The 25,071-nt window shown below is 45.3% G+C and overlaps 2 protein-coding genes across 6 annotated transcripts in view; one reads left to right on the forward strand and one right to left on the reverse strand.

The window, feature by feature from the left end:
- The first annotated feature begins 107 nt into the window (after nucleotides 1–107).
- Nucleotides 108–21,635, forward strand: LOC120745122 (COP1-interactive protein 1-like). The gene is made up of 20 exons (XM_040049787.1): nucleotides 108–2,476; nucleotides 7,923–8,006; nucleotides 8,089–8,172; nucleotides 8,509–8,571; nucleotides 11,225–11,323; nucleotides 16,505–16,588; nucleotides 16,893–16,967; nucleotides 17,055–17,138; nucleotides 17,216–17,284; nucleotides 17,353–17,409; nucleotides 18,985–19,047; nucleotides 19,613–19,696; nucleotides 19,774–19,848; nucleotides 19,917–19,979; nucleotides 20,078–20,140; nucleotides 20,366–20,449; nucleotides 20,530–20,592; nucleotides 20,660–20,707; nucleotides 20,783–20,911; nucleotides 21,060–21,635. The coding sequence occupies exons 1-20, from the start codon at nucleotides 2,146–2,148 to the stop codon at nucleotides 21,338–21,340; spliced, it is 1,983 nt and encodes a 660-aa protein (XP_039905721.1). The 5' UTR covers nucleotides 108–2,145; the 3' UTR covers nucleotides 21,341–21,635.
- A 44-nt stretch (nucleotides 21,636–21,679) lies between these two features.
- Nucleotides 21,680–25,071, reverse strand: part of mapkbp1 (mitogen-activated protein kinase binding protein 1) — a 40,082-nt gene continuing 36,690 nt past the window's right edge. For 4 of the 5 annotated variants that reach the window (XM_040049784.1, XM_040049783.1, XM_040049782.1 and 1 more), the window contains 3 exons: nucleotides 22,667–23,377; nucleotides 22,372–22,457; nucleotides 21,680–22,292 (listed from right to left, as the gene is read on the reverse strand). In XM_040049784.1, the coding sequence (XP_039905718.1) occupies nucleotides 22,062–22,292; nucleotides 22,372–22,457; nucleotides 22,667–23,377 (1,028 nt within the window). In that variant the 3' untranslated portion in view covers nucleotides 21,680–22,061. Of the gene's footprint in view, nucleotides 22,293–22,371; nucleotides 22,458–22,569; nucleotides 23,378–25,071 lie in introns of all 5 variants that reach the window. The other variant, XM_040049785.1, reaches the window with a different exon arrangement.

Here is a 25,071-nt window from a genome sequence, read left to right on the forward strand (position 1 = left end):
TTTAATAGAGTGTGCGTGCGTTGACCTTTAACCTCAGGGTCCATGGGCCACAGGAGGTGCTGACATCCACATGCTGTACAGGCAGCTTCACCTGTGCCTGCAGGTGGATTGAAGCACAGGTGAGTGTACACCTGTAATAGCCGTGTGTGTGAGGACTCACAGCATCTCCACAGTAACCGCACGATTCGCACCACGGCGTGCTGTGTTGATAGATTTAAAGACTTCACCCGCCGATGCTGGCGGGACGTCAGTGTCTGCTGCTTGTGCTCTGCAGGTGTGAACACCTGAGCTCAGGCTGTCTGATTGGACGGCTCCAGCTGATGGGTCTGTTTATTAGGCGGTCACAGCAAGCACAAGGTGAGCGCGGACAGGTGATGATTTCACACGACTGAGCAGTTCCAGTGATGTCACAGGGATCCCAGGCTGCATAGTGTTCGTGGCACAGGTCGGACCAGGCGAGCAGCACGGTTGGTGGAAAAACAAAACGGGTGGAGACGGAACAACAGGGCCGGCCCGGGGCCAACAAAGCTTGTTACAGTCAAAGTTAATAAAAATGTTTCGGGATGTGTGGTGCCGTTCATTCATCCAACAGGCATTCGTCACATCTCCAGGTTTACTTCACTGCATGCTGCTGACGCCCACCTGCAGGATCGTGAACTGTACAGAGTGACTGTAATGAGTGCAACCATCCGTTACCACGGTCCTCCTGACCCACCTGGGCTTCCTTCAGGTGTGCTTGTAGTGAAGGTTTACCTTCCCTGACGCTGAGTTTACATGTGTTCGTTTTCTTTCGTTGTGAGTGTACTAAACAGTTCTTATTTTATTTCTAGCCAGTATCAGATGAATCTGACCCCAGATCTGCTTTCTGTGTCCCTGAGAGCACCATGCAGCCTTCAGTCTCAGCAGGTGTAAGTACAAACTAAACCTTATTTAAACTACACTTTAACTGACCCCTGCTCTCTCCTTTGACTGCCTCTCTCTCATTCTCTTTTTGACGGCGAGCTCTTTTGTCTGTATTCATTTACACTCTTACTGATGTGGATGAATCCCTGAGCAGCGACAGATCAGGTTTTAACACGATTCCTGTCAGCTGCGCTTTATTTTGCAAATCGCACAACGTGCACACACCTGAGCTGAGCTGCGATTTTGAGTTGTAGAAGCCGCCGTCGTTTGGACGCTAGGTTAAAGTTATTCCGGTTACCCGCCCTCGGGTTCAATATTATTCCGGTTACCCGCCCTCGGGTTCAACGTTACTCCGCTTACCCGCCCTCGGGTTAATGTTATTCCGGTTACCCGTCCTCAGGTTCAACGTTATTCCGGTTACCCGCCCTCGGGTTCAACGTTACTCCGCTTACCCACCCTCGGGTTAATATTATTCCGGTTACCCGCCCTCAGGTTAATGTTATTCCGGTTACCCGCCCTCGGGTTCAACGTTACTCCGCTTACCCACCCTCGGGTTAATATTATTCCGGTTACCCGCCCTCAGGTTAATGTTATTCCGGTTACCCGCCCTCGGGTTCAACGTTACTCCGCTTACCCGCCCTCGGGTTAATGTTATTCCGGTTACCCGCCCTCGGGTTCAACGTTACTCCGCTTACCCGCCCTCGGGTTCAACGTTATTCCGGTTACCCGCCCTCGGGTTCAACGTTACTCCGGTTACCCGCCCTGGTACCGTTGAGTTATTACGGCTCAGTGAGCAGTTATTGCAGCTGTCAGCTGTTTTCTGACCCGCAGGAGGACGTGAGAGCGTAGCTGTTGAAACAGTGCTCGGATTCATAAAGGCTGAAGGTGAACCACAGTTCTTTCTTTCACACTTGGAATTCTTTGCATGATTATCTGGGTTGAAGCATGTGGGAAGCCGTGACTGAGAAAGGTCTGAAAAGCCTTTTTATTGTGAGGCGAATGATTACTGGATGCCGAGTGAGTGCAAGCAGCCTTTCTTCTTTGGGTAAGCTGCTTATGGAGCGCAGGGTTCAGGAGGAAGCGGGTGAAGCTGCTCTGCTTTCGCTCTTGTTATTCTTGTTAATAACACCCACTTTTACAAACTGCAGTTTTGTGTTTTCTGCTTGTTTGTTTTGAATCGTGTTTGTGGGGAGACTCCACCCCCTCGCCCTTGTGCTGAAGGATTTCTGCAGGTGGAGGACAATGGCGAGAAGGTCTGCTGCTCTGTTTTTGCTGTTCTGCTGCTCTGTCAGTCGGGGCCAGTCGGAGGCTTCTGTCCCCCCGCCGGCAGTCATCTCCCAGGCCCTCCCCATCCTCTGGGATGAACTGCGAGGGCTGAAGGAGCTGGTGCTGAGCCTGAAGGCGGAGGAGGTGGGCCGGCGTCAGATCCTGAGGAGGGTGGAGAGCTGGCTGAGGGATGGAGAGGTGCAGGCCGAGCAGCAGAGACGGAGCCTGGAGGGACTGAAGGAGGAAGCGCTCCGACAGGCGGAGGAGCTGAGGGGGAGGGTGGAGGAGCTGGAGGAGCAGAGCAAAGGTGAGGCCTCCTCCGTCACATTAAGTGTCATAGCTGCTCCTCAGACTGAGAGGTGGTGCAGTGAGTTTAGCTGGTGTAGCACAGGTGAGTCCTGCTGTCCTCAGGTAGGCGAAAAACATCAAACTGTTTTGAGCCTAAACAGCAGGAACCTGTTCGTGTATTAATCACTAGAGGCTGTCGCATAACAAGAGGCAGAAGAGGCAAAGCTGGAGCTGTAGGTTGAGAGCTTCATGTTAGAGCGGGGGGGTCGCAGTTAATAAAGCTTACCAAGGATTCTTAAGAACATTTAACACGTTACTTGATAAAAACTGTCCAGTAATTGAAATCAACAGGAAAACAACGCTGCAGGAAGACCACGGAGGACTAAAGGACTACAAAATACCAGCAAAAAAAGAATCCCCTATATCGAGCATTCATAAAAAAGGGAACCATGGAAACTGAAAGGAAGTATAAAACTTACAAAAATAAATGAACTAATATAATGAGATCCTGTAAAACAGAGTATTTCATTAAAAGGTTGGAACACAATAAAGATAACACAAGAGATATCTGGAACGTATTAAACAGTGTAATCAAAGATGGATCAGGGAATAACGATGGGTACTTTATAGAGGGACAAGAAGTATTAATAACATGGAAGAGATAGTAAATGGCTTTAATGAATTCTTCGTAAACATAGGGCCAAAACTGGCAGAAGAAATAAAGGTTGATGGGACACTGGTGAAAATACTGAAAGCAATAGAAGCTCAATGTTTTTAAGAGCAGTGGAAGAGAAAGAGATTCATGACATAGAGAACAAAACCAGTACAGACTGGACTGATATTGATATGGTAACAGTAAAGATTGATGGTGTTGTAAAACCATTAAAATATATGTTCAACTTGTCGTTTCAAACAGCGGTTTTGCTGAAGTTATTCCCATTTACAAAACCGGTGAAAGGCATCACTTTACAAACTATAGACCAGTGTCAATACTCTCCCAGTTCTCTAAGATACTGGAAAACTCTTCATAAAAAGATTTGACAGTTTTGTGGAAAAACATGAATTAATGACAGTGAGTATGGGTTCAGATCAACAGGTCAACAGCTTTGGCACTGATAGATTTAATGGAAGAGATAACAGAACGCGTGGATAATAAGAGGTACGCACTCGTTTTCTTAGATCTAAAGAAGGCGTTTGATACTGTTAATCATGAAATTCTAATAACAAACTGGAAAGGTGTGGGTTTAGGGGAGTGGTTTTGGACTGGGTAAAAATCTATGTAGGGAATAGGCAACAATATGTACAAATAAATGAATATAAATCTAATTTGATGGCTATAGCTTGTGGAGTACCTCAAGGTTCAGTACTGGGTCCAAAAATGTTTATTATGTACTTAAATGATATCTGCAGAGTATCGGAGATTTTAAAGTTTGTAATATTTGCAGATGACACAAATATACTGTGCTCAGGTGTGGAATTGCCACAGGTTTTGGAGATGATCACACAGGAATTAACGATATTAAAGAAGTGGTTTGATATAAATAAATTATCATTGAATCTCGATAAAACCAGATTTATGTTGTTTGGAAACCAAAAGAAAAACATCAGTGTAGAAATATGTGTTGACAATGTATGTTTAGAAAGAGTCAATGAAATAAAATATCTTGGGGTGATCATTGACCACGAGCTGGAAGCCACACAGCACTGATGTTCGGGGGAAACTGGCACAGGGCCGTCGTGGGGAAAGCAAAGCACATGTTGGATCAGAACATATGTTATACTGTGCTTTACTACTGCCATATATGAGCTACTGTGCAGAGGTCTGGGGAAACACATACAAAAGTAACACACTAACAATAACTATAATACAGAAATTAGATTAATAATAATGTGGGTACAGGGACCATACAAATGCACTCTTTGTCAAAATGCAAGCTTTTAAATTCCAAGACTTGGTGAAGCTTAAAACAGCGCAAATAATACATAAAGTAAGAAATAAATTGCTTCCAAAAGAAATCTGTAAATGGTTCATAGAAAGAGACGGTGGGTATAACTTAAGAGGGAAGTGGAATTTAAAAATACAAAGTGCTAGAATGACTTTAAAAACGATGTCTATCTCAATTGCAGGAGTTAAATTATGGAACAGTCAACTGAAGAAATAAAAGAAAGTAAAAACATAAAACCGTTTAAAATATAAAAACCAAATTTTAAATGAGTACAAGAATGAAGAAAACTGGGTTAACCCAGGACGGTGATGTTGCTGGTAATGGTGTTGTTGTTCTTTTTGTTTGTTTTTTGTTTGTTTGTTTTTCCATAACTTGTGAATCTGCAAATTTACACATTCTGTCTTTTTCATATGAAAGAAACTGTACTGTGGTGGGGCTTGCTTATTTCTTGTTTTGATTTCTGCATGCTTGGTTTGTTTTGCTTTACTTTTGTTTCATATGTTGTTTGTTTAATTTAAGACTAAAAGAAAATTAAATGAATGAGAGGTAAAACCTGAGGGGGTGGGGACAAATAAGTAAAAAACAAAAGCGCCATAAAATAAGAAGAATGGTGCCTAATGACAGAGTTAATAATACAGACTTTGTAATGTGTCACGTGAAGATTCAGCAGCCAGATGAAGTGTTTACTGGCAACTGACAGTGACAGCGGACATCATCATCACTATTCCAACAATCCTCTCCACACAGACAAGCATAAACACACTCTACTATCACTAAATCAAATTTAACACACGTTTGTAATGACGCCAATTCAGTTTACAATAGGGTTCATTCGCTCGGTCAGCAGGGGGCAGTATCCTCTTATACTGGGGAGTACACTGCCATTAAACCAACAGAAGAAGAAGAAAACCCCTGCACATGCGCGGTACGGATCGGGAGTTCTGATCTGTCACTATCTTTTTATTTGTTTTTGTCTACATTATATTAAATGTTTCATTATCGGAAACATTTTAAGAGATACTTGTTATTCTTAACATCTTAACAGATACTCTGACCCGTAACTATCGTAAAATGCTTCGACTGGAAGTAGACACCTTTCGCGCATGCGGGGTACCGATCGGGTTTCCGGTACGGATCGGGTAGCGACAAGCAGAACCGAGTTGTATGTGTGGAGGGACTAGGGATGGGTACCGGTATCCGGTGCCATGACGGCACCGGTTCTGACATAAACGGTAGTAACCAGACCGAAAAGCAGCGCACATTTCGGTGCTTTATTTCGGTGCTTTTTTTTTTTCCTGAGCTGTGATACACTTTAGATTCTAGCCAATCATTTTACGTTTCCGAGGATAGTAGGCAGGTCCAGGTACGTACGTTCCTTTAGAGCAGAGCTACAGATTAAAAATGCCCAAGGCGAAGCGGTCAAAAGTCTGGCTGTACTTCACAGCAAAAGATGCAAACTCAGCAGCCTGCAACAAGTGCTTTAAGGTGATACTGGGCAAAGGAGGTAACACCTTGAATCTGATGAAACACCTGGCGACGCATAGCGTTTTTTTTAAAAGCCGAAAAATGCGCCGTATTTGATAGCTTGCTGTGAGACCTCACACCAAGCACGTCTACTGCGGGTGTGGTGCCTGTTATCGGACCCGGAGTTTGCAACATCCCCCAAGAACCCGAAGAGGAGAGTCCTGGCCCCTAGCCCTGCCAGTGTAGCAGAAATGATGATGATGGCAGCAGCAGCCGTTCTTCTCTGCGTGAGTAGCTTAATGTTGTTCGTGTGTAATTTACGTTGAGTAGGCTAACCACGTTATTACATTGTTGCATGTTCCATTCTCTAGGGCAGAAATACCGTGGTAACTCGCACATCTCATGGAGGAATAAACCACATACACGTTGTTAGAGTTTTACATCAGAGGCACACGCCTTCCTCGGCGCCATCATTTATTGAACACACACTTCCGTATTTATACCTTTCAGATTAAGAGCACATACATATATGATAGGGCAACATACATTAATGCATGTAAGGTGAACTAGCAAACATCATCATAGTTACATGCGGCTGTCTTCTTGTTTGATGGCAGATACTCCCTTCACCCTGGCCAAAAAGGCTAAAATGACCAAAGAAAGAGGGAAACAGCTAAACATGAGAGGATTTTGGACAAAGTTTGTGTTTTTTCCATTGTTTAAGCACTGCTTCCAGCCAAGAGTGATACCATATATGCCCCATAGCCGCAGAAAAGGCTAACATTGTTATCTTTTTACAAAAAAACAGCTGAACATGGGAGGTTTTTGGACCAATTTTGTGTTCTCCATTCTTTAAGCACCGGTTTGAGCACCGTTTGAGCACCGTTTAAGCACCGGCACCGTTTCAAAAGTACCGATTTGGCACCGGTATCAGATAAAACCTAAACGATACCCATCCCTAGGAGGGACAGTAACTGTGTGTGTATATGTAAGCATTTAAACACTGCAGAGAGTACAATTAACAGTATTTTAGAAATTCATTTCACCGAAACAGTAACGTGGCGCACAGTGTGACGTCAAAAAAGGCGCACACCTTTGATGCTGCGTTTTCTGCATTTTCTCCGTTTTTCTCGTCCACACCTAAATGCAAAAACGGAGTTTTCAAAAATCTCCACCCTGGCCGGAGTTTTTAAAAATCTCCGTTTTCAGTGACCAAAATCGCCGTTTACATGTGGACGAAAGGTGCAAACGCATAGAAAAATCTGAGTTTTCAAAGATACCCGGGTACGTGTGGACGTAGCCTAAGACTAAAAGAAAATTAAATGAATGAGAGTTAAAGCTTGAGGGGGTGGGGACAAATAAGGAAATACTTCTGCTCCTTTTTAAACAAATAATGGAATGATATTTTGTAATGATTGTGAAAGCACATGTTTGAAATGTTTGAAATAAAAATGAACTGACCTGAACTCCAGGCCTCGAGGGCCGGTGTCCTGCAGGTTTTAGATCTCACCCTGGGTCAACACACCTGAATCACCTGATGAGTTCATTACCAGGCCTCTGGAGAACTTCAGGACATGTTGAGGAGTTCATTTAAAAATTTGAATTGGGCACATCTAAACCTGCAGGACGCCGGCCCTCGAGGCCTGGAGTTGGACATCTGTGCGTTAGAGGGACTGAAGTCTGCATGCAAAACCTCTGCAGGATAAACAGGTTAGTTTGTACTGCGATGGTTTAAAGCAAAGAACAGTGTGTGACTGGTGCACAGTCTAATACAAAGACAGCATGAACAGCAGACTGTCAGTGTAGAGGATGGACAACTCACGAAACATCTGCTCACATCTGGTTAAATCCAGGTGTCTGCTGGAGCTCTCAGCATTTCCAACAGTATCTGTACTTCTACTTAAATACAGAACGTGAGTACTTATGCCATCTCGTTTGGGTCTGGTCAGAGTCCCGTTCTGGATCCAGGACTGAACCTGGCCTGGGTTCGGTCCTGGATCAGGTTCTTCGGCCTCTGAGTCCGAGGTGGTTCTGATGTCCTGTGTCGTCCCTCAGCTCGAGCCGCCGATGTGTTGACACTTCAGTCCAGGCTGAACAGCAGCGAGCGCTTGACGGACGACCTGAAGAAGAAGAACTCGGGTGAGTCTCGGACCCTCGTCGTCACCTGAGCAGCGGCTCGCAGGTTTGTGGACCTTACACTGGGTTACTGCTGTGTCTGCAGCTCTGGCGGCGGAGCTGCCGTTCCTGCAGACGAGACTGAGGGCGAGCGAGAGTACCGTGGAGCAGCTGAGGAGGAAGAACGCAGGTCATCATCAAGCACTCACTGTTTGGTGACTTAGTTCTAATTTCATAGATTAACCAACTTTTCTTTGAAGCAGGAAGTCCCACTGACGGTATTTAAAGATGGACATAAAGGGTGTACATCTTTTATATACAGTCTGTGGCTGTGAGCCAGACTTATGATGAAAAACAGGAAGTTGTGTTTCTACTGACTGGTGACGCTGTGTGCCCACTGGGGGGCGCTGCTCACACTGACATTCAGTTGTACTTCCTCAGAAAAATTTCAGACTAAAAGTCTCCACCATTTTATTTTGTCGAGCAGTTGTGTGTAAACTTCCTGTGTGTGTTTGCTCATTTTCAGTGTTGGCGGCTAGACTGTGTAACGCTGAGAGTCTGATGGAGGAGCTGAGGCAGCAGATCTCAGGTCAGATTCGCTTCCTGTCCTGCTGACTCGAGGGTCGGCTTAAAAAATCACCTTTAAAAAGCTTCTGATAAAGCTCTGATAAAGACAAACTAGAATGTTCCAACTACAGGCCAATAAGTGTATTAAATGTAGATTACAAATTGTTTACGTCAATCATAGCACGGAGACTTGAAGGGATCATCCCAAGGATAATAAACCTAGATCAAACTGGATTTGTTAGGTCGTGCCAAACCCATGATAGTGTTAAGAGAACTCTGCAAATTATTAGACAGATTAATTTAAATAAAATACCAGCTATATTATTGAGTCTAGTTGCTGAAAAAGCTTTCGACTCTGTGAGATGGGAATTTTTATTCCAAGCAATGCTTAGATTTGGGTTTAATGGGTCCATCATCACTATATTGAGGGCCTTGTATAATAGCCCAACTGCAAAAATAAAGATTAATGGTGAACTTTCAGATGCTTTTAAGCTTGAAAGGTCCACAAGACAGGGATGCCCACTGAGTCCACTCTTATTTGCTATTTTTATAGAGCCATTGGCTCAAAGGATTAGGCAGAATGGTAACATAAAAGGGATTAATATCGCTGGAAGTGAGCAGAAATTGGCCTTGTTTGCAGATGACATTTTGGTTTACTTATCAAAACCTACCGAATCACTTAGGGAGCTCATGTCAGTGTTAAAGGAGTATGGGCTATACTCGGGATATAAATTGAATATACAAAAAACACAAGTTCTTAGTAGCTTTTATAGCCCCCCCCCCCCCCCCAAAAAAAAATCTGCTCAACAAATACAAACTAAGCTGGGACAAAAGAACTATCAAATATCTGGGCATAAACTTATCAATGGATATAACCAGTTTGGAAGAAATCAACTACCCCCTACTTAAAAAAGATATCATGCTAGATATTAGCAGATGGTCATTAATCCCTTATCTAAGCATCTCTTCTAGAGTGGACATCATAAAAATGAATATGCTCCCAAAGATATTGTACTTATTCCAGTCTGTTTCTATAGAAAACCCTGATAGATACTTTGTAGAGTGGGATAGGACCCTCTCAAGATTTATATGGGCGGGTAAAAAGCCAAGAGTTAAGTTCAAAACACTTCAGCTTCCCAAAGATAAAGGAGGATTAGGCCTCCCTTGCCTACAGGACTACTACAGGGCAACACAAATAAATCTGGTGGGCTGGTGTAAACCTGGATACTGTTCAAGATGGAAGGAAGTGGAATTGTCCTTGGGAGGTAATTTTCCTGTCGGGGCACTGATAGGAGATCCTTCAGAGTTACGACTCCTGGGAGACCCGGGCAACCCTTGGATAGTAAGTTCAATAAAAATATGGGAAAGAGTACTTAAAAAGTACCAATTAAACCAGAGGGCCGGATTCCTTAAATGGTTTGCATATGACCCAGAATTTTTGCCTAGTAAGATCGACTCGACATTCAAAACATGGGCAAATAAAGGTCTCACCACATACAGTACCTTGTTGAAAAATGGAAAAGTGATGAGTTTCCAAGACCTTAAGAAAAAGTTCGGGTTGCAAAATCAAGATTTTTTTTTTTAGATATTTGCAACTGAGGGACTTCCTGAATAAAAAGCTAAAAAATTCTCAGTTATCGACTGGGAATGAAGAGATTATAAATATATTTGAGAATGCATATAGAGATGCACCCTATCAAAAAATTATTTCCAAATTATATTGTTCACTGATCAATCTACGGGGTCATGATACAAGATATGTTAAAGGAAGATGGGAAACAGAGAGAAATCTATTCCTAACAGGAGAGGAATGGGATGGGGTTTGTAGGCAGCAGTGGTCAGTAACAAGCTCCCCCTCGTGGAGGGAATTCAGCTGGAAGAATGTATTTCGTTATTTTATTACCCCAGCCCAAAAATCTCAGAATACAACATGCTGGAGGTATTGTGGACATGCAGCAGCAAATCATTTCCACATTTTTTGGGAATGTCCCCGTGTGGTTCCATTTTGGAAGGAAATACATAAGGTCATGGAAACAATCTTCCAAAAGAAAATACAATTTCATTTTGCATTGTTGTACCTAGGCAACCTAGAGAGTCTTAATCTATGCAAACCGGATAAATATTTGTTCAGTGTGCTGTCGGTAGCTTGCAAAAAGGCCATAACTCGCCTTTGGATTAAAGAGGATATTCCTACCATAGATGAATGGATTGATGTGATATATAATATTTTTGTTATGGAAAGAATAACTTTTAGGCTAAAGTGCCAGGCGGACTCATTTGAAGAATATTGGTTGAAATGGTTGAAATATGTACAAAATGGGAGGTCCGATTTTGTATAATGTCATTGTATTTCTTGGTTTGTTTGTTCTTGTGTTTTGTTTGGTCTTGTTTTGGTCCGTTAGTCTCTTCTGTTGTTGTTCGCTTTGGTTTTGCTTTCCCCCTCACGGTGATTAAATTGAATTTGTTGTACATGTTGTATAAATAAGAAAACTAATCAAACATAAATAAAAAATAAAAAATAAAAAGCTCCCGTCTGAGATTTTTAAAGGTGATTTTTATAATTGATGCTGAATGTTTAAACCATCACCACCGGGGGGCGCTATTGTTTTCCAACTAAAATTTCATTTTGTCCCCGCCCACCTGAGCGTTTAATGTTGCATGTCGACACTTTGCAGAGTTTCCGGCCTCCAACGCCTCGTCTCTGACGCCTGACATGTTGGAGCTGGAGGCTCGACTGGGCGCCCGTCTGGAGGAGCTGAGCGCTGACGCTGAAGGTGAGTCAGCTGATCAGCTGTTCATGTGCAGAGTGACGCTGCCGGGTGGGCGTGTTGTTTGTTGCAGCTCTGCAGGGTGGACTGAAGTCGCTGCAGCAGCTCAGCTCCTCACCAGGTGCAGCATCCGTTCGTCCTGCAGGGAATGATTTCACATCAGAGTTCAGAGAGATTTCATTTCATTCAACTTTATTGATCCCGAAGGAAACCAGGTTAAGGTGTCGGCGTTCCAGCGCCATTTTACCCTTCAGACCGTACATTATGCAAACATCACATAGAGAAGACCGGTCAGAGAGGAAGAATGATGGAAATACACAATATGAGGAAAGACGAGGAGAAAAACGAACTCAGACTGGGCTCCTGAAGGGAGAACAGGAAAAACTCCTCAATTGTTGTTCTAGTTTCAGCCTCGGAGCTTCCAGCTGGTGGAGGAAGCTCATGATTGTTTGGGTTTAGGGCGAACAACTGCATGTCCATCAACCTAGAGAGTCTTAATCTATGCAAACCGGATAAATATTTGTTCAGTGTGCTGTCGGTAGCTTGCAAAAAGGCCATAACTCGCCTTTGGATTAAAGAGGATATTCCTACCATAGATGAATGGATTGATGTGATATAATATTTTTGTTATGGAAAGAATAACTTTTAGGCTAAAGTGCCAGGCGGACTCATTTGAAGAATATTGGTTGAAATGGTTGAAATATGTACAAAATGGGAGGTCCCAATTCAGTGTTATTCACACAGCGCAGAATCACAACAACGGTCGCCTCACTTTTGTTTCCCACTGGGCAAGAATTTGCAGGCTAGTTTAGGACACATTATTTCACAGTGAACCTCTCTATCAAACTTTGCTGCCACACCGCCCCCTCGGCCTGTGCTTCGAGGTTTCTGGTAGTTAGAATGACTCGGGGGTGTTGATTCATTTAAACTGCTGCAACCAGGTTTCTGTAAGGCAGAGTAAATCGATTTGTTGATCAATTATTAAGTCATGTACTAACAGAGACTTGGAGGAGAGAGACCTAATATTTAATAATCCACATTTCACTGTTTTACTCTTTGGTTCAGATGTGGATACTGTATTGTTCTTTCTTTGTGTTTATGTTTAAGTTGTTTGTTGCTGGTTTTTAGTTTGGTTTTCGTCTGTTTGGGAGCTGACACAGTCTCTATGGTATGGAAGCCCGTTTCCGCCACTGAATAAAAATAAAAAATAAAAAAAACAGCTAGTATCCATAACTCGAAATTTCGAGAAATATAACTCAAAATTTCGAGTTATATTTCTCGAAATTTCAACTCAAAATTTCGAGTTACTTTTGTCAAAATTTCGAGTTAGCTCTGCCAATCAAAAATATACGTGAATGAGGTCGCTTTCTTGTTACCCAGAAGCATATGGCGCAGAGGAACGCGCTCTCAAAAACTGATCCCAACAAATTGGCGCTTTCGCGAGTACGTTTGCTGATAGTAACACCGTGTGATTCAGCTAATAACACAGGGATTTCATCATTTGTGAAGCCAGGCTGAAAACACTCAGCAATCTGTGCATTCACGACTGGATGTAATACCGGTAGCTTAGCTGTAGCATTTGTAGCTGAGGGCTTCAGCTTCCGGGTAACAAGGAAATGACATCATTCACGTAGATTACTGATTGGCAGCGCTAACTCAAAATTTCGACTTATTAACTCAAAATTTCGACTTATTAACTCAAAATTTCGACTTATTAACTCAAAATTTTGAGTTATGGATCTTTTTTTTTTTTTTTTTTTTTTTTTTTTTTTTTAGTGGCGGAAACGGGCTTCCATACTATGGAGATGGGTTTTGGGGGTTAGCAGGAGGAGAGAAGCTGCAGAGAGGCGTGTAAGACTGCAACTCTGCTTCCTGGCCCCAACTCTGGATAGGGGTTTGGTGTTGTCCTTGGGTCATTTTTGTCCTCTAAAGAAATCTTTTGCTATCAAAAATGTGTTTTTTATTCATCAAATGGTCTGAAAATAACAGAAGTTATTCATTACTATGCTATGCATGATTGGAATAAGTTTTAAGTAATTTGATTTATTTATGGGGTTTTTATTGGATTTTATGACACCTGTGGTCCTCGTGGACAAAAATGACCCCAAAGTACAAAGTGTTGCAAAGAGCCGTATTTTCACAACATACTGCTTTCAAACATCTTTGATCTTGGATCACTGATGTGTGGGGTCAAGCACTGGTCATAACAACCACAACAACAACAACAACAGGCAGCACAATGAGGAGGCAGGTGCTCTATATTCAATGAAATTTTATTTATACAGCGCCAAATCACAACAACAGCCACATCAAAGTGCTTCATATTGTAAGGTAGACTCTACAATAATACATACACAGAAAGTATGCTCACAAGCCTCCATTGCACTGGAGATTTGCATACTTTGATGAGCATACTTTTTTTTACCATGTTGTGCAAAGCAATGACCAGTAGAACAAAGCACATATTGTCCTCTAGTATAATGAGGAGGAAGAATCAATGTTCAGGAAGATCCAGGGTTAGAAGATATAGAAAATATTGTCAATATTTAGAGCACATGCTACCCTTTCTCTGAAAAAGCCCATCACCCACCCGCAGAAGTGGAAGAAGGCTATGAAGTGAAGGAAAGTGATGAAGAATCTGAACTATGTTCAAGCAGGTTCTCAGGCATCCAGGACATGGTAGTCTGAGGAGCTTGGAAAGAAAGTGACTGGGCTTCTTGAAGTTTCTTGAATTTTCAGAATGTGAAACTGAAATAGAAGATGTGTCAGAGGACTACACATCATCCATTTCAATTATGATGAAGACAAAGAATCAAGCAGGAAAGAGGAGTCAGCTGAGACAGAGGAATATTTGCAGTAACGTGAGGAAACACTGATCTGGTCTTCTATCCTTCCCAGTGACAGACGATGCATGACTCTCTCATGTGCCTCAGAGAAAGATGATCTACCACAGTCCAAGCACATGTGCCAGGTCCCATACTCCTTCAGTGGCTTTTCTACTCGAGTACTGAAAGCATTACACACAGTGTATTCTGCTTGTATTCTGCTTTTTAACGTTCACATGCCAATGGATGCATCAGAGACCAAGTTGGGGTTCAGTAACTTGTCCAAGGACACCTTGGTAAGAACTCCAGACTAGAGCACACAGAGATTGAACCAACAACCATCCAATTAGCAGATGACCTGCTCTACAGCCAACTCAATGACGAACAAGGAGGGCCAACGAGAGAGGAAGAAAAATGGACCGAATGCAGCTGTAGGCATATGTGTTGATTCTTACTGCCGTGCATCCAGTAGAGTCGCTACGGCCAGTTTATGACATCCTGAGTCTGGTAGAGAAGTTTTAAAGGTGACACAAGATTAATCATAGAAGCACAAAAAGGATATAATTTCTTGATAAAGACACAATAGATGATCGTCGTTCATGACACAAACGTGCTCCCATTTGAGGTGTATGGAACAAGTGGGTGTTTCTCCTGCTGTGATATAAGATCCTGGTACTGATGTGACTGTATGAGCACCAAGTCCCCTTCAGAGGACTCTGTCCAACAGAACATCCAAGTAAACCAGGGAACTTTGAGATAAAAACATGGGCAACATGTGATGCAGGTCCAGCTGTACATGGAACATGCTAGTGTGCGATGGCAAACAGTCTGTCCTGCAGTCAGGACACGAGAGTTGTCCCTAACATTGCAGGTTTCCAAAAGAAAACAATCACCTGTAACAGCTTGTTTACTGTATATGACCCTTGGCCTGCAACTGCAGAAAGAAAGCTGTCCATGATGGGACCAGTGCAGAGGAATAAACCTGAGCTTCCTCCTGCACTTGGGTCAAATATGGACACGTCTTTGTCCTCATGAAAGTTTGCCTTCAGTCAGACCCATGCCCTGGTGTCCTACCATGCCAAAATATAGAAAACTGTCAGGTAATGAGCTGGAATAAAGATGAATAAAACCTTGAAACACAGAGATGGATGATATTTTATACTTATTGCTTTATAAACAGTCAAAGCAAACGGGGTCATTTTTGAGCCCAGAGGACAACAGATGTGATTATTTTCTGCCAGTAAAAAACTTGAAGTAGTTTAAAAACAGCTTTCTAAATTAACTTTGACATAAACCCGTCTGTGATCATCTGTTAAAGCAGCCGACTCTGGTTGTGAAACAATAATCACGATAACTGATGATTTAATTTATTTTTTACCCAAAAACAAAGAAAAAATTCATTTTTATGAGGTTTTTATCAGATTTAAATTTGAAATGGAATAAAAAAAAATGTGTCAAAATGTTTGAATTAAGTTTTAATAAAAAGTGGGGGAAAATCCACTTCATATTAATTAAGTATCAATCAAAGCAGATGGGGACATTTTTGACCCCTGAGGACCACAGGTGTGTGGAAATCGGGAGGACATTATGAGGGTTAATAAATGTGTCCAAAGTGGGATGGAGCAGCTCTCATAATCCTATCAATTCTAGCTCTCCCGTTGCAGAGTTGTGAGCTTCTCCATGATTTTATCCAGACTGCGTTCAGTTAACACAGTGTGAGTGCTCGTGGGATTTTGAGCAGCTGTAACAGGTTTTCATTATTCGTCGATACGCCAGGGCCGAGCAGCTCCAATCAGCAGGAAGCCCGTTATCACAGCCCCGAACAGGTCGATGTCTTCAATGTCCTCCTCTGAGAGTGTTGGCAGGCACACGATGCGCCGGTGTCGTGCCAATCCGGCAGCGCACGTTCCTGCAGGAGGATCGGGCTCCCAGCGCCCAGGTTTCTCATCGAGAGGGTGTCAGTAGTGTTTAGAGACCAGTTGATCAAATCCATAATTCCTTGTTATTCTTAGAGAACACGCGGAGAGCGTCTCCGAGATGAGACGAAGATAAGGGAGAGGAGACCGGAGAAGATGCGACCGCCTCCGCCGAGAGCCAGGAGAGAAGATTAGAAAAACAAAATTAAGTTAATTCTCACCGTCGTGTGCATGAAACCGAGACGGAAGTACGCCGTGAGATTTATAGTCTGATGCAGCGAGACGCACAGAGAAACGAGCGCCAGCGTGTTTATGTTACTGCGAGAAAGCAAACACGTTCACGGAGAGCATCTCCGCGAGTGCTCGTGTCCGTAGATTACTGTTGAAGCCGTTCGTCATCAAACATGTTTCACCGACCGTCCATCGTTTTTGTTCTCACATTTCAGTGGAGTCGGCGGACGTTTCGGCGCTCGGCAGCAGGCTGAGTGAGGCTGAACGCCGCTTGGATGAGCTGCACACACAAACCTCAGGTGAGTCGGTCCACAGGTGTGAGTTACCTGCAGCAGCTGCAGCTGACCTCAGAGCTCACCTTTCCAGATGTTCACCAACCTGTTTGTTTCATCGGTGTTGGCTGGATCCAGATGTTGTGTCCAATGATCAGATCTGTCTGCTGTAACACGATAACCTGCGCCCGTGTCGACTGGAGAGCGTGTCCCTCAGACAGCTGCTGAAGACGTGTGAAGGACGCGCTCCAGTCCTGTGTTCATAAACGAGCTCTGATCCAGTAAAGGTGAAGAGTTTCTGCATAACTGGGATCGTCTCCTCTCCTCTCAGCTGTCACAGCCTCGTGGGAAGAAAACCTGTCGGCTGTGAAGAGTCAGGTGCAGCAGCTGGAGCTGACCGGCACAGGTAAGTCAGGTGATCTGAGGGTGCAACATGTGACAGCATGCAGCTGCTCTCAGTTTACCTGTGATGTGTTTCCTGTGCTGTTTCCAGCTCAGACCGACTCAGTGAAGCAGCTGCAGCTTAAACTAAACTCCACAGAGCATCAGATCCACGAGCTGCAGACTGAAACATCAGGTAAATGAATGAAATCTCCGGTGAAAGGAAGCGTATGTGTGTGAGGGCCCTTTGTTTGTCTACTGTTCACGTTTCAGATCAAAGCTCCAAACTGACGAAGCTGCAGACAAACGTGAGCACGAGCCTGCAGGGCGACCTGAACACAGGTACAGCTGTCAGAGAGCACGCAGTGAGAATCGCTCTGAGCACACTCACAGCTGCTGTTTCTGTTTAGAGATGTTCACCAGGCTGAGAGACAAACAGCTGGAACAGCTGCTGTCTGAGCACACAGGTAACACACTCTGACTTTGACTTCATCCTGAACAGAGCTGGTTCTCAGAGGAACTCTTCATGGCTCCGTCACACTACAGTAAAAAAGGCGGCACTCTTTTGTGTCTGGGAACATTTGGTGCTGCCCACGTCGCATTCACTAAGTGGCTGTAAACTGGTCAGCCTGAGGTCGAGTGCTCAGCCTCGGTGCGAGCACTTTGCCTCACAAGGTGACTGCACAGGGCGGAGCCAGCAACCGTGGTTTGACTGACACAGTCATCATCACACTGGTGAAGGTTATTTCCAGTTCATCTCAGTCTGCTGAATATTGCAACTCTTAGCGCTTCTTGATGCACCAAGATGGCAGCTGACTGCGAGCGGTCGCATATTTGAAGCATTTCAAAGGAAACGAGATCCCAAGTTCATCTCACATGGCCGCAGTACGGCAAACACAGTTTCCTGCCTGGTCTGGTGATATCGTCTTATTCATATTCATCCAACATCTGACTTTGTGTACTGACGAAAACTCTAGTTTATCCTCACATTTAGATTTAGCTGTTCGAACTTCACTGTAGGATTTGTGTTTGCATAGATAAAGCGTGTGTGCGCGCCTGTGTGCGTGCGTCAGCATGATCTGGTGAAAGCTGCGTGGCCTGACCATGTTTCACTCTGTTACCTGCTGGGGTGCAGAAGGACGAAACGTCCTCCTGGAACAGTAAAGTCTGCCCAGAAACAGCCCGGCTGGGCGCTGTAACTGAAAAGATACAGAGTTTGTGCGATGCTATTAAAGGGACGCTGCAACGCTCAGAAGAGTGTACTTCAGACACACACTCGGACACACACACTGGTTCAACACAAACTCAGCAACGTAGCTGTGCGGAGCTCAGACCTACACTGGCGCCACCAAACAGCCACAACATAGAAGAGCCACCTCCACGGGACAAGACATGGCAGTCCATCTGCATCTAAAGGTCAAAGGTCACTCTTCGAGGATGCCAATGTTCACATGTTGGACAGAGAAGACAGACGGTTTGAAAGAGGAGTGAAAGAAGCATCTGTGTCCACTGTGAACAACCGTCTTTGAACGGAGGGCGGGGCTTACGACACCATCTGTCTGCCATCTATAATCCAGTCTGAGATCCTTCCCAGACGCCTTAACGCCCACTCACATCCTCACCTCAGGAAATCACATGATAGGGTGGGGCCAGGTCTCACCCTGGCTGATTGGGACCCACACCTGTTTTCACACCTTGGTTTGTGTGATTAGGTAGAGGATCAATAGTTGGTCCACGACCCTCTCGGGGACTCTCCACCATTTGACCCTAGGACTGAAGAAGCTTTTTGGATGAAACGTCTTCAATCAACTTGAAGAAGTCCAGACGCTTCTGTTTCAGAGCTGCTTCGATCACACTGATCAACAACGATTTTGAACAAGTTGCTATTTGGATCAGTTTAGTTTAATGGGATACTTTAGTCATGTGTGCCCACCTTTGATTGTAAACCTTCATACAGCCAGAGCAGAGAGAAACATTCAGTCATGTAAGGATCTAACAAGGTTCCCTGAAGAACCATCAACCGTGTTTACTTTACTTTGCAGAGATTATGAACCAAGTGAGAGATGGTGAGAAACGGCTGGAACAGCTGAAGGCTGAGCACACAGGTAACACACGAGGCTTTCAGACTGGCATGTTGTACAAATGCTCATGCGATACGTGAACGTTACATCCACACAAACAGAGTGAAGTGTTGCAACTTTATGTACCAAACACTGAACTTTGAAGCTGAAACTGAAGAAAATTTTAATGCTTCCCTGGAAGCTTCATCAGCTTCAGTAATGAATAAATAAGATTTATTTTGAAAATCCTCTGATTTACCGTCGGTGTAAACAGTGAGTTTGGACGCTGACAGAATGATGAGATAAAACAAACGGCTTCTCCTCCCAGTGCTTTGATTGGTCGACACTGACAAAAATGATTGTGTGGTGTTGACGATTCAGACTGAGATGAAAACTGAGCATGTTGATCACTCTGTGGACACGTACGTGCTGATGATTGTTGCAGCATCTGTCTCCGTTTCAGTTTAACAACATTCAGGCCAGACACACTCGGGATCATCTCCCAGGACAGAGATCGGAGTGTCGTCTGCGTCTAAACAGAGACTAACCTGTCATTCACACTCGATGTGTCGCTGTCAGACCTGTGATGTGTTTCCTGTGCTGTTTCCAGCTCAGACCGACTCAGTGAAGCAGCTGCAGCTTAAACTAAACTCCACAGAGCATCAGATCCACGAGCTGCAGACTGAAACATCAGGTAAATGAATGAAATCTCCGGTGAAAGGAAGCGTATGTGTGTGAGGGCCCTTTGTTTGTCTACTGTTCACGTTTCAGATCAAAGCTCCAAACTGACGAAGCTGCAGACAAACGTGAGCGCGAGCGCGAGCCTGCAGGGCGACCTGAACACAGGTACAGCTGTCAGAGAGCACGCAGTGAGAATCGCTCTGAGCACGCTCACAGCTGCTGTTTCTGTTTAGAGATGTTCACCAGGCTGAGACGTGGAGACAAACAGCTGGAGCAGCTGCTGTCTGAGCACACAGGTAACACACGAAGGTTAACGTCACACCTTTGTACTGAGGAAACTGAGAACCTGTTTAGAAATTCTGTGTGAACGATGACAAAGTGGTTTGTTGCGCAGCCGTGGAGGTCAGATTGAGATCCTCTGAGACACAGCTGGAACATCTGGAGACTCGTGCTCCAGGTACCGTCATCAGCTCCTACCTGAGGTTTCAAGAGTCGCTCATTAAAGCTCTCAGTCAGACATGAAGTGACACTGAGGTGACGCGTAGCACGCTTCACACCACTGTTTATTGTTGCTGTTGCTCAGCTTGCAGAGCAGATGTTTACAGCTGAGACCTTTGAAGACGCAGATGAAGGTCGGGGTCTCGTTTGTTCTGCAGGTCATTAAAATAAAAACTGTTTTCAGGCCGTGACATCGAGCTGTCGGCCACGAAGCTCAGACTGAACGTCACCGAGCGGCAGGTGGACGAGCTGACGACACAAAACACAGGTGACCTCTGTTACGTTGCCGGACTGTCGGGAGGTCTGATGGCGTTTATCCGAGTTCACCGTGTCACGCTCTGTTTTCAGTGCGAGCCGCTGAGCTGGAGTCTGTTTCGGACCGACTGACGGCGGCACAGAGACGCGCTGATGGTAACGAACGACCTCGAAGCTTTCTGCGTCCGATTAACTTGAATCACATCTGAATGTTTTCTCTCAGAGCTGCAGGTCAGGCTGAACCAGCTGAGCGCCTCGTCCGAGGAAGCAGGTCAGCCACGCCTGCGGCACTTTAAGCGTCCTCACCAGCCAGCTGTGGGTTAAACATCACATCTGTCTCTTCCAGGTGAGCTCAGGGTGGCGTTTTCAGCCGGTCTGACCGATTCGGGGTCAGTGGGACCGTTTGATGAAGAAACAACTCTGATCTTCTCCAAAATCATCACCAACGTCGGCGAAGCCTACAACCAGACAGCAGGTAGAGCGTGCCGCCCACAGGACGCTGAAATATTCAGCTCCACGTAACATATGTTTGACTGCAGAATTATATTAATATTGTCTAAGGTGGAGGAGGTGGAGCTCCTCCCTGAGGTGCTTGTCTGATTAACACCTGTGCTGGTTCTCAGGTGTTTTCACGGCTCCTGTCAGCGGACTGTACGTCTTCAGCTTCACGGCTGCAGATTACCTGAAAGGCTACATGGGCCTGTACCTGTACAAGAACGACCAGCCGATCGTCTTCAGCCTCGACCTGAACGACCACGGCGGCTACGCCTCCACGAGCAACGCCGTGTGTCTGCAGCTAGAGGAGGGCGACCGGGTGCACCTCGGCCTGCCGGCCAGCTACCGCCTCTATGACGACTCGCGAAACTTCAGCGTGTTCTCCGGCTTCCTGCTGTTCCACCTGTGATGGCGACGTCCTGGGATGCACCCAGATTATCCAACCTTTGTAAGGGCAGAGCGAACAGGAAGTGGGATGAAAGAGGCCACGCCCTTAATAACGCAAACTTTACTGTTTAATATAACGTAAAGCGGAGGAAATGATGCTGTAAACAGGTTTAACGAGTCTCACTGCTGCTGTTTCTGCTCCAGTGATCATTTCATGCAAAAGTCTCAGGAGGAGCGTGACTTTAGCCCCGCCCCTGTGAATGTAGCAGTCAGTGAAATAGCGTTCTCGTCTATCGATCAATAAAGTTTTAACAGACCTGCTGATTCTTGTTTGTTCTGCAGTAAAGTCGGAGATCACAGCGAGTCTGAAACTTTTATTAAACGTGACAAAAAAACATGAAAACATTTCAAACTACAAATTTATCCCCACAAACACCCAAAGACATCAAAATGCACGACCGCGGTAAAAGCAGGGCTGGTCGGCGTGAGGCGAGGGGGCGGAGTCAGTAGTGTAACAGCTCATCATCACAATAAATACAAAGTCGTAGCATCAGATCACAAAGTGTGGTATTGCTCAGTCTAACGGCGATCAACAATCCGATCGCTCCTTCAGACTGACGGCCGCTGGGAAGTTCGAGGAACTAGAAACGTCTTTGATAAAAACGAATAAGATCATTGCATCAGTTTAAAAACAAAATGGCTTCAGATCCTTCCGGAGGGGGGCGGGGTTAGAGGGACGGGGCTCAGGTGCTGCTGTTGATCCTCCTGTGAACCGCCTGCAGGAGTAGCAGCGAGTACTCCTCCAGAAGCGCCGCCGTCTTCACCTCCCCCACACCTCCCAGCCCCCCCTCCGCTGCCAGCATGCCGAGCGGCAGGGCGTCGAGCTCCGCCTTCATCGCCTGGAAGGCCTCTGATAGGACGCGGGACATCTGGTGCTGGTCGGGGGCGGACTCATCTGAGGAGGAGCCACTCACCTGGAAGAAGAGGAGGAGAGGTGAATACTGCTGTGACCATCAAACATAGATGGTAAGGTGGGCGGAGTCTGTTACTCACTCTCCTGTACAGGTGCGTCGCTTTCTTAAAGCAGCTCTGCAGCTCATTGGTCAGAGCCCTGCAGCTCTCCACACTGATTGGCTCGTCTTCATAAAGAGAGAAAGCAGCAGGTGAGGTCACTCGAGCGTCGTTTTATTTATTTAAAAACAGACTGTAAACAATGATGCGATGAAAGCAGAGACGACAGAAACGTCTCACCCGTCACACAGGAGAGGAAGGGTGAGGAGGAGGAGGAGGAGGAGCCAAAGAGATGACAGGATGAAGGGATGAAGAGGAGGAGGGTTAGAGTCCAAACCTGCGTCGTCCATCTGCCCGGCGCTGCCGTCTGTAGGAGCATGAGGCCCCACTTCTTGTCGTGCGGGAGTCAGGGGGGAGACGGATACCGGAGGAGGCTGCGAGGAAGATGAGGACACCGTTGAGAAAGGGGGGAGGGAGGGTTTGTCAGGGAGCGGCCTGCTGCTACTGGAGACACGAGCCTGGAGACAGCGGGTGGGTGGGGGCATCTGGTTACCATGGTTCCCCAGAAACGAGGAGCAAGACGAAGAGACGACAACTGGGACCACAGCTGCGTGAGGGGGCGTGGCCAGAGTAACAGAGGGAACCACGGCGACAACAGGAGGTGGAGTCTCTTTGATTTGAGATGGAGTCGGTGATGTCACTGCCAGGTCGTCAGTGGGTTCAGGGACGTTAAGGCCATCGCCCATGGAGACAGAGCGGGACATCTTAGCCATGGAGCTGGCGGTGGGGCTCATGTAGGAGCGCGGCCCCGATGCAGTCAGGGAGGATGACGAAGACTTCCTCGGGGTGGTGGCGGCCAGAGCGGCAGCGGTTTCCTGTGATGGGGACCTCGGGGAGGCAGGGCTTGGTCTCTGAAGGGGAGGTGCCGTAGATGGGGGGCGTCTGGGGGTGCTGGGAAGGGCGACGGGGCGCTCAGGGGGAAGGAGCAGCTGAGGGGGCACCTCCTCTCTGAAGGGACGAGAGATCATCTGGGAGATGGCGGAGTCACCTAATGATGAGAGAGACAGGAAGTGATGTAATTAGGTCCAACAAAACATGTAAACTGAGAGAATAGAATAGAATAGAATTCAACTTTATTGTCATTGCACATGCACAGGTACAGGGCAACGAAATGCAGTTTGCATCCATCCAGAAGTGCTTTAGTGATATAGATATATTACAATATATATTAGCAATAATATAGATATGTGAGTATATTACAGAAATGGGTCTATTATGGTATGTTATAATGTACACGGTATGAAGTATGTTGTGAATATTCTATAACTATAAGTATGTACAGGCTGTAGTGAGTACAAGCTATGTACAGGCTATGAACAGGATATAAATATGAAAAACTATACAGAATATGAAATAAATAACTTTACAGAATCTGAGATATACAGCTATACAGAAATGGGAACTATGAAAGTTGTAAACAGTTGTAGGGTTAAAAATTATCGTATGTACAGAATGATTATTACAGAGCTATACAGTAGTGCAGTTAAGATAAGTGAGGGTGTAGATCGTTTCTACAGAGGCTATATAAAGTGCTAGTGGTTGTGAGTGGTGGTTCAGTCCATGTTATTATTGTGTGTTTGAGGGTACAGTTGTCCATTGTGGGTGTGTGTATGTTCAGTCCATGAGTTTAACGTGGGTCAGATGTCAGGAGGCAGAGTTCAGGAGTCTGACAGCTGTGGGGAAGAAGCTGTTCCGGTACCTGGTGGTCTTAGTCCGGAGGCTCCTGTAGCGCCTCCCAGAGGGCAGGAGGGTGAAGAGTCCATGTGATGGGTGACTGGGGTCTTTGATGATTTTCCCAGCCCTTTTCAGACACTGCTTCCTGTAGATGTCTTTTATGGCAGGAAGTGCCATAAAAGTGAGTAACACCGAGACAGTTTCCCCCATGGCCCTCCGTGTTTTTAATCTCCAGTGTGTGAACTAACTCTAACGAGTCGAGAGCTTCTGTGATTGGTTCAACAGTCTGCAGAGTAGCTAACGAGTTGGAGTGACAACACAGAAACTGTGACATCACACAGCAAGCTAACGTTAGCTAACACTAGCCATAAGCCAGCCGGTTTAGAGTAAAAGATCCTGCAGACTGAAATGTTGCTGATATACAAATATTTCAAAACTTTACTCGGAGGAAATAGTGTGAAACAAGCTGTAAGCCATCTTTGCAGTAACATCCTGAAAGCACAAGATCAAAGCTGACCTGCTGACTTAACTGGACACTTTCAAATTCATCAGGTAACGTCATGAACTGCCACCAAATTTATGCAGTTTGTTAAATTCTTGCCAGCTAACGTGAGCTGCTTGTTAACGCATAGAGCAGGGGCACAGGGGGCCAAGCCATGTGCTTGTGAAGTGGCTGTTTGGGCTCTCCAATGTAGAGGTCTGGGCATTCCTCGCTGCACTGTACAGCAAACACCACATTGTTAAGTCTGTGTTTTAGCGTTTTGTCTTTCTGATGAACCAGTTTGTGTCTTAGCGTGTTGCTGTGTCTGAAATGCACCAGGATGTCATGCTTGGAGAAAACTCCTGAGTTCTTCTGATACACCGGCTACACAGGGGATGACAAACTCAGGAGAGGACCAGCACAGCACAGACCAAACAGCCACTTCACAAGTACATGGCACAACATAGAAGAGCCACCTCCACAGGACAAGACTCTGCAGTCCATCTGCATCTAAAGGTCAAAGGTCA

Source organism: Simochromis diagramma, unplaced genomic scaffold, assembly GCF_900408965.1.
Source record: "Simochromis diagramma unplaced genomic scaffold, fSimDia1.1 OVJJ01000456.1, whole genome shotgun sequence".
Taxonomy (NCBI): Eukaryota; Metazoa; Chordata; class Actinopteri; order Cichliformes; family Cichlidae; genus Simochromis; species Simochromis diagramma.

Coding starts and splice junctions, on each gene's coding strand:
- LOC120745122 (XM_040049787.1), top strand. CDS start 2,146: ATGGCGAGAAGGTCTGCTGCTCTGTTTTTGCTGTTCTGCTGCTCTGTC. Junction 17,410..18,984: donor GCTGCTGTCTGAGCACACAG/GTAACACACTCT, acceptor TTTACTTTGCAG/AGATTATGAACCAAGTGAGA. Junction 20,708..20,782: donor CGCCTCGTCCGAGGAAGCAG/GTCAGCCACGCC, acceptor TGTCTCTTCCAG/GTGAGCTCAGGGTGGCGTTT.